The 8,547-nt window shown below is 50.7% G+C and overlaps 2 protein-coding genes across 5 annotated transcripts; one reads left to right on the top strand and one right to left on the bottom strand.

Moving 5' to 3' along the window:
• The first annotated feature begins 1,624 nt into the window (after window positions 1–1,624).
• LOC109768150 (elongation factor 1-alpha) lies at window positions 1,625–3,596 on the top strand. 2 transcript variants are annotated; one of them, XM_073508700.1, is made up of 3 exons: window positions 1,625–1,880; window positions 2,420–2,879; window positions 3,331–3,596. In XM_073508700.1, the coding sequence occupies exon 2, from the start codon at window positions 2,422–2,424 to the stop codon at window positions 2,851–2,853; it is 432 nt and encodes a 143-aa protein (XP_073364801.1). In that variant the 5' UTR covers window positions 1,625–1,880; window positions 2,420–2,421; the 3' UTR covers window positions 2,854–2,879; window positions 3,331–3,596. The 2 variants fall into 2 exon arrangements, with proteins under 2 accessions (XP_073364801.1, XP_020182473.1); XM_020326884.4 differs by lacking the exon at window positions 3,331–3,596 and having other exon boundaries at window positions 2,420–3,113.
• Window positions 3,597–3,676: 80 nt separating this feature from the next.
• LOC109768148 (F-box/LRR-repeat protein At3g26922) lies at window positions 3,677–6,322 on the bottom strand. 3 transcript variants are annotated; one of them, XM_020326882.4, is made up of 5 exons: window positions 5,642–6,301; window positions 4,520–5,404; window positions 4,285–4,440; window positions 4,117–4,196; window positions 3,677–4,020 (listed from the first exon to the last, which is right to left on the bottom strand). In XM_020326882.4, the coding sequence occupies exons 1-5, from the start codon at window positions 5,645–5,647 to the stop codon at window positions 3,792–3,794; spliced, it is 1,356 nt and encodes a 451-aa protein (XP_020182471.1). In that variant the 5' UTR covers window positions 5,648–6,301; the 3' UTR covers window positions 3,677–3,791. The 3 variants fall into 3 exon arrangements, with proteins under 3 accessions (XP_020182471.1, XP_020182472.1, XP_020182470.1); XM_020326883.4 differs by having other exon boundaries at window positions 3,677–3,969; window positions 5,642–6,276; XM_020326881.4 differs by having other exon boundaries at window positions 3,677–4,196; window positions 5,642–6,322.
• Between the last annotated feature and the right edge of the window lie 2,225 nt (window positions 6,323–8,547).

Genomic DNA, 8,547 nt, shown 5'->3' with positions numbered 1-8,547 from the left:
TGACAATCAGCCTATACGGTCCAACGTCTCACACAGTGTCACTTCCATTAGTGACTCGTGATTAATTCATCATTTTTGTTCGAAAAAAATAAAGTGCACGCATGACACAGGTATGAGCTCGGTTCGGCTCGTTCATGAAACACGACCCACACGTGGAGAGGTGTGAGGCAGGCGGCGGAGGAGTGCGCATGCACCATTTCTCTTCTTAAGCTCCAATAGCATGTGTAAGAGAAACCCTTATAAAGGGGTGTTAACTCTCCTCCACTTGTGAGGTGGTACTAAACTTTCCATCACCTCGTACCGAGGAAGCTGCCGTTCAATGTGGTCGTGAACAACCAGTGCAGCCACCACAAGATCTTCATCATCCGAGGACGAATCGTCCGATGAATAAATGAAGTGGTGGAAGAAAAAATCATCTTCACTGTCCATACCTTTGTGGACAAAGTGTCAAACACCTTGCGGTCGTGGTGGCAAAGAGGCCGCGATGATCACCTCGATGCAGCGGGGGTGGTTGGCGGCCGGCTACTGGCTGCTCTGGAGCACTCGTCGGAAGCTGCCGTGGCCGCCGTGGTCCATAAACCTCGCGGGCGGTCGTATCCCCTCTGCCACCGGCTACGACGGCGACGGCCAAATCTCCTCCAAGCGACGGCCAAAACTCCTACGAAAGTGCGGGCGTGGTGGCGGCCATGTCGAGACGTGGTTTGGTATGGACGGCCGAGGGTGAGCAGTGAGGAGGCGGCCAGAGAAAAGTGGCGGCGCCGGCGGCGGGGTGGAGGCGTTGGAAGCGAAGGGACTGCTAGTGTCCCCGACAGACGGGCCACGAGGGGACAAGGGCGTGCGTCAAGGCCGTCCGCACGATGTTCGTTTCACCCAAACTCGACGCAAGTTTGGGCCGGGAATGGGTCAAAAACGGACAAAATCCGGACATTTGTCCGTTTGGGACCGCGCGGTGAAGTTGGCCTGAACCTGTCATCCGAACGTGTCGGCGGAGGATCGGTGTGTCCGGTTTGAGGGAGTTTCCCTACCCCTCCCGCTGAACGTGTGTACACGTGGCAGATGAGCTACCCCGCGACCGGTTTTAAATAGCCCCGTCCCTACCCTGACCCCTGCTCCTGTAATAGCTGCTGGCTCAGGCGATTCCTCCTCCCCATCTAGCTTTCCAAACGCCAAAGTCCCTCTGTGCTTCAACAACCATGAACACAAGAAACCGCAGCTCCATGGCTCCTTCCCCTGCCGGCGGGCGGCCATGCGTACGGACAGAAGACCAAAGATTTGGCTTCGATACACCCTGATCTGCCCCGGTCCATTCAGATTTGAGGGAAGGGAAAATCTCCCTTGGTTTCTGGGTGAATTGAGCCGGATTGGAGATGTATAAAAGCAAAGCTCTATGGCTGAGATGCACCGCGGTGGTCTGTGCACGCCGACGGATGGCGGGGCCCGAGATCACCGCAGTTCTGGCTCCGGAGCTGAGCCTCTTCAGATCTTCCGATCCCTCGGCAGGCAAAGACGGATCGGGGCAGCTCCCGGAGTGGAGCTAGCGGATCTGCCCGGACCCGACCCGACCCGACCCTCCAACTGGTGAGACCGTGGCCCGGGATCGGGGCTGCGGGACCTGCCCAATCCTCCCGACTCTCTGCCTGGAGATTTTAGCCCGGCCCGCATCCGGCCTCCAATCCCGTGGGCCGTGGCCCTTGCGCCCGGCGTAATCCATTTTTTGGGACTGAAATGCCCAACACGCCGCTAGTCGACCGTTGGTTCGCACCACACACCCAAGCCACAACCTCCTCGGAGCGCACAGACCGAGGCGACGAACGCGCCGCGATCCGCGAGGTCTCCGCCGCCCACCCCCGCGGCCCCGCGCCGCCCTGCTCCTCCCGCCGGTAAGCCCCACCGTCTCCCCATCTTTCCCTCCTCGTGCATTCCGTGCTGCCTCAGTTGCCTCGCTTCCCTCGTCATCCAGGATCTGAACCCCAAAACCCTAGTGCTTTGCTTTCGCGGCTTGTTCCTCGATTCCTAGTTCCGATCCGCTCATACTTTTCCCGTGTGGTTTCCGCGGGACTCGGCCCGGGTTGTTATCTGTTGACGCAGCCGTGACCGTTGGCTGTAGCTTAACCTGTATACAGCCCGTTGGGAGTTTTCATCTGTCGCCTAGGCTACAATCGCGGTACGGTGCTGGGATCCGTTTAGTCTTACCGAATTGCCCATTCACATTTGTTCATCGGGCAGGTGATAATATCCGTTGGGTCTTACCAAAACAATTAATCTGTCTTCATCTTCCCCATTACAGTAGGGCAGTGATAATATCTGCTTGCTGAGCATCCCCACCTTATCGTAGCCAATTCTGATATCTTGACAGGATTTGTTGAAACCTTACCAAATCAGCAACTAACCGCTTGTTTACATTCACTAATATCTGCAGCAATGGTGAAGGAGAAGAGCCATCTGAATATTGTGGTCATAGGCCATGTCAACTCTGGGAAGTCGACCACCACGGGCCATTTGATATGCTTGCTTGGGGGCGTTGACAGGCTTGCAATTGAGAGGCTCGAGAAGGAAGCTGCTGAGATGAATAAGAGGTCATTCAAGTACGCGTGGGTGCTTGACAAGCTCAAGGCTGAGCGGGAGAGGGGTAATACCATTGACATCACACTCTCGAAGTTCGAGACCACCAACTACCTCTGCACGGTTATTGATGCCCCTGGTCACCGCGACTTCATCAAGAACATGATAGTACCTCCCAGGCTGACTGTGCTGTTCTCATCATTGACTCGACCATTGGTGGTTTTGAGTCTGGTTTCTCCCAGGATGGGCAGACCCGTGAGCATGCTCTCCTTGCTTTCACTCTTGGAGTGAAGGAGATGATCTGCTGCTGCAACAAGGTATGCCCTATTGAAAACTCTTTATATGACAAGCATTTTACCATATGTTGTAACTATGATACGTCTCAGCTGCCATCAACACTTCCATGTTTTACGTTATCTATGCGCAAAAGCACCAGACATGTAATGTTGCAGTTATTTTACCTTGACTGGCTGTTCCATTTGTACTTAAGATTAGCCAGATACCTGAAATGATCTGTCTGTATAACATAATTGATCTGTATAGTCTTGGAATATCTGCCTTGTTGCCTTATAAATTACAAGTTTCATTGTCATTCAACTGCTAGCGGCAGATAATTTCTTGATATGTGGGTGTGCTTATGTTTAAATTATGTCCGTTGGCCATTAATTTTGTTCCATATGTTGTATAGGGTTGCAATTTTCACTTTTATCTAACTAATGTGAATTTTCTGCTTCTTTGTTCGACACGGATCAATATATCCTGAAGTAGATTAGTTAGGTTTCTGGAAAAGCAAGATGGTCATGCAAGATGTGCTTCGTTGCCTTGAAATTCGCAAGTTTTGTTGAGCTAAAGAGAATGTTGTCCATCTCTGTTCAGATGGATGCCACTACTCTTGTTTACTGCAAGCTTATGTTTAAATTATGTTCTTCGGCCATTAAGTTTGTTCCATGTTGTAGTCCTGGAAATGGTTTCCATCTCTCTTGGTTGTATGGGTTACAGTTTTCAGTTTAATCTAACTAATGGAACATTCTGCTTGTCTGTTCTAGACTGATCTATACATCCTAAATTAGACTAGTTAGATTTCTAAATGAGCATATGGCCCTGCAAACTGCCAGGATTAAACTTACACTTCATTCAATCAAGGAATACTAAAGTTGACTCAAATTATGTTATCAGCTTTGGCACAAAGGGCATTACCAGTTACAACACAAACTTGAACTGAAGACACACTATGGGAAGTTCTTCTTTGCAACATGAGAAGCCCATATAGCTTCGCCGGACAGGAAGTGAATTGAGGCAGCTGAATCGATCCCACTGGTAATTATCTTCTCCACCAAAAGCTTCTTAGTCTCAGCAAAGGGGAAGCTGGACGGCGGAGGGTTGTCGCGGCACATCTCACAGGCCAGCCTATTGTATAGGAACACATTCTTTAGATTCACCGCGGCTTCCATGACACACCTGACATGCGTCAGCATGTATTCTTTAGATTCAAAACCAAAGATTACTAGCGTTTCCAGACTCCGGTGCTGGAAACGAGATGCAGATGATTCCCACCTTAGACCCTTCCTTATGCTATACGAGAGTGCCCTCCTCTTCTCCCTGTCCGTTTCCATTGTACACAAATGATCCCACACCTGCGTACCATAGGCCGACACTGGTCAATGGAAACGGTTTATCAATATTGCAGCCATTTGTATTTGAAGCAAAAAGCTAAGAACATACCGTCAAATATAGCTCCTTCAAGTTGGGCGCAGGTTCAAGAATGAACAATGACCAGGAGAGGTCATACCCTTCTGGAATTTCAGCCATATGCACAAAAGTTAGCTGGCAGAACACGGCTGCCAGCTGTCTCGTCAGATGTTCTGGTTGCACCCAAATCTGCATCAAATAAACATGTGATGATATAAGTGGAAAAAGAAGTGAACCCATAACTAGCAAAACATCTATGTCGACTTACCTTTTCGCTCTCAAATCCTAACCTCAGGTTACGCACAGAGGTGCCGCCAAGAAACTCACTTAACTTGACCATTTTGTGGCTACTAAGACAAACATTGGTGAGATCTACAGTCTCGAGCAATGGTACATCACCAACTGATAGTGGATCTTGGAAAGCGATCCAACCATGAAAGGCCATCTGTGTGAGTTTTGGGAGGGAGATGAGCACGACTTTTCTAAATGAACAATTAACGATCTCAAGCTCACCGAGCTCCAGGTGTTCAACTTGCAGTGTGGTCCAAACCCCTGAGTTGCAATTGAACATGCGTAGGTGTTTTAGTTGCTTGCAGGTAAGGAGGACATTACAGATGTCTGATTTACCAAATCTCAAATCCTGCAGTTTGAGGCGCGTGAGACCACCAAATGCACCCGGGCAAGCTTCAAAGAACAACATAAAATTTCTCCCATAGTAGACCAGATCATCATCGCCGCGGCGGGAGTAATGCGCCTCTGTCAAAATTGCGAATTGGGCTGTCTCAACCTTGTGGGTAGCCATGATCTGGCCAACAGCATGTCCAATGGATATGGTGTCATTGTCTCTCAAAAAGAACTTCATGGACAGGAGGTGGATGGTGTTTCGGCTTGGATCCCTGCGTGACATGATGCTCTTTGTTGCTTCAACCGCAGCTCCATTGATTCGAACAATTTCGCGTTCGTAGCATGCAGTTGTTCCCTCAGGGAGGAAATCCAAAACGTCTAACTTAATTTGAGAGAGCATAGCAGGGAGCTGCTGCCACCGTCGGGAGAGGACACATGTTCTTGCAGCGTCGCGAACATTGAGCCGGTCAAGAATGGTGAGCAAAATATGATCAGGCAAGTTGCTAAGCACGTCTTCTCGATTACCATCCTGCATTTGGCATGGAAACATATTAGAGTTGATTTCTTAGTCTCAAAGGCGCACTTTCAAAAAATTTAGCCTAAAGATACTATTTTGATGTAGTCTAAAGATGCAATTCTGTAGTCTCGAAGATACAATTTTGACATTTTTGACAAATGAAAACTACTTGCTATGTGTAAAGAGTTTTTTTATTTTTGCCGAGAATATTGTGAAGGATTCCCTGAAAAGAAAGGACAAAGGACTCACCTCCATGGTGTAGATCAGCCGATGACCAAGAGGAGGAGCGAGGGAGGTCCTCGTCGCCGGATGTGTTTTCTGATGACTCGCGGGTGGCTCGGTCTCCACTGAACCTGATGGCTTCGGCGCTGACCGCTTGGAGGGGATATATAGTGGCTTGGGTCAAGCTTCCAACTTCGGAGTCAGAAATTGGAGAGCAAACTCGAAATTGGAAGGCGATCCCCCTTAATTCTGCTGGGGGTTGACCGAGAAAGAGACAGAGCCGATCTCCGTCCGAAATGAAAACAGAAACGGATCAATTTCGGTATGCAGCTCGAAAAGGAGCTGCTTTTTATTCGCCGGCCTCTTCCGGAACTGCAAACAAGTGCAGCAGAGGCCGCAGTCGCCGTCCAGACAGCCCGCAAGAGCAAATTAGGAAGCCGGCGCTGCTGCCAGCGCTCGAGCGACGAACGGCCACGAAGCTCCGTTGCAGGTGTTGCTGATGCGGCGCGACGCGCCAGCCTGGGAGAAAAGAAAGACGACGGTGCGACGAGGGAGCGCGGCTGCGTCGGCATTCGGCCGGTGGACGGGCAGCTGACCCATCTCTCGCCTCCAGTTAATCTCCCTGCATTTCTCTCTCTGTATGGAAACCCTAGATCTGAGACGAACCGCGAGGTTGGGATGGAGTTCGGACTTTGGAGGGGACGACTAAGAGCAACTTTAACGGACCCCGCATCTTGCCCGGCCCGCAAAATAACCGTCAAAATGCAGGTCGGAGCGGGAAAATCATTATGATCAGACCCCGCATCCCGCCCCGCCCCGTAAATATTTTTGCGGGGGCGGCAAAACATCTCCCCAACCTCTAGATTCACGGGCTAGGAGGACGACCCGAGCTCAGCCCATATCCGCAGCGAGATTTGACGGGAGGGACATTTCCGCGCGCCCGTTCCCACTCCCCCCACCCTCCGCCACCATTGCCCCGCCACCGCACGCTCCGGTGCATCTTCCCCGGCCGTCCTTCGCCGCCATGGATGACTCTCGGTTATCCCCCGTCACCGTCGAGGTCGCGCACGCTCCTTCCCCTCGGGTGGATCTCGTCGCAGGCCATGTTGGCCCCACCGTCGTCCGAGTTAACGTCGCGCCTGCTCGCAAGCGGCAGGGCAACGTGGTCGTGCAGGGCGGGAATCCGGCAGCCCCCGCCGCGAAGGCCCGCGCTCCGGGCGCCAACGCTGCTGCGCGATCTCGGCCGGCGGCGAAGAAGGTCACCAAGGCCGGCGGCGGCAAGAGGAAGAGGATTCCGGCTACAAAGAAGCCGCCTGCTTCATCCGCTCACTCCACCTCAGAAAGAGGTGCCCCGGCGATGCCGCTCAACGGTGCTGCTCCCCCCGCAAGCGATGTGTTTGACGAAATGGGCGGAAGGTATGCGTCTTCGGTCATTGCATTTTTTGTTTGCTTTACGCCATTTTGCGATAGCTCGTGAATTGTTGTCGTTCACTATAGTGGTGGTTCGAACAATGCAACTGCCGAGTTCGTGAATTGTTGGACACCAACGCCGTTGACATTGATCAAGCCCCGTTCGCCGCATTTGACTACAATGAAACGGAGGGCGGCGTGGACGATCATGGTTGTGAGGAAGAATTGGATGAGATCGAAGCGGAAGCGTATGAGCAATCGCAAACAAAAACTGGGAAAAGCCAAAGATCGAAGAACTACACGATCTTGGAAGATCAAGTTTTGATCAATGCATGGAGTGTGGTGTCTCTTGATGCATGCACGGGTACTTCTCAAACCGCTAAGAGGTATTGGCAAAGAATCAAAGATCAATACTTCCGCATGATGGCAAAGTACCCCAATAGGACTCCACGCACATTTCGGTCGCTTCAAGGGCGTTGGGAGGTGATCAAGCCTATGTGCAGGCGTTGGGCAGCTTGCTTGGAGCAAGTACGCAATGCACCTCCAAGTGGAACCGTGGAATCCGACTATGTGAGTTTGTTTTGCCTTTGTTCAAGTGATGCATCATCATATTTGCATCATGGGAAATGATTGCATCATTTCACTTTGTTCACATTGTGTAGGACGAGATTGCCCAACATAGATACAAAGACATGGAAGCTTCGGAAGGCAAATTCTTCAAACTAGAGCATTGTTGGAAGTTGCTCCAAAAATGCGAGAAGTGGAAGTTGATTGACAAAGAATCCCCACCAAGAGAGGCTCACTTACAAACATGGATGAGGATGAGGATGATGATGACCCAAGAAATTTGCACAAGCCCGATGCGACAATAAGACTAAGGAGAAGATGAAGAGAGATTAAGAAGCATCGAGCTTGAGGGAGAAGATTGATGCCATGGTGCAATCAAACGAGTTGATGTTGTTGAAGTCGTTGGAGATCAAGAAAGAGTTGGCCGAGAAGAAGGCAAAGGAGAAGCAAGAAAAGTGACAATTGCTCAAGGAATAGGGGCTGCGCAAAGCTGCCATTGAGGAGAGAAGAGCACGCACCGTTGAAAACAAAGCCATGTCCAAGTTGCTCGCCGAAGAGAACAAGATCATGTCAATGAACCGCAATGGCATGGACGATCTCACCAAAACATGGCATGATATGGCAAGGAGAGAAATCTTGAAGAGGAGAATGGTTGCGTCGGCCGGTGCATGCTACAGTTCCGGAGATGTTTTCTCTGCTCCATATGGTGGCAATGTCGATGATTTCGGTGCGGGGGTTGGAACAAGCGCCGAAGGTGAATTCGGTGGTGGCGATGAACTTCAAGATGGACTCGATGGCGCGGAGTGAAGATCGACCAAGATGATGCCAGACATGGGCGTAACTTTTGCAGGGCCCTCTTTTGCGTTTGTCCTACTGAACTTGGTTTTTATTTGCATGTAAAACTGTGTTATGTTGTTTGAATTTGAACTTATTTGTGAGAACCTATGTCGAATGCG

The sequence above is a fragment of the Aegilops tauschii genome, chromosome 2 (assembly GCF_002575655.3).
Source record: "Aegilops tauschii subsp. strangulata cultivar AL8/78 chromosome 2, Aet v6.0, whole genome shotgun sequence".
Taxonomy (NCBI): domain Eukaryota; kingdom Viridiplantae; phylum Streptophyta; class Magnoliopsida; order Poales; family Poaceae; genus Aegilops; species Aegilops tauschii.
The sequence above is the reverse complement of the archived record's forward strand: the minus strand, read 5'-3'. Positions and strand labels throughout refer to the sequence as shown.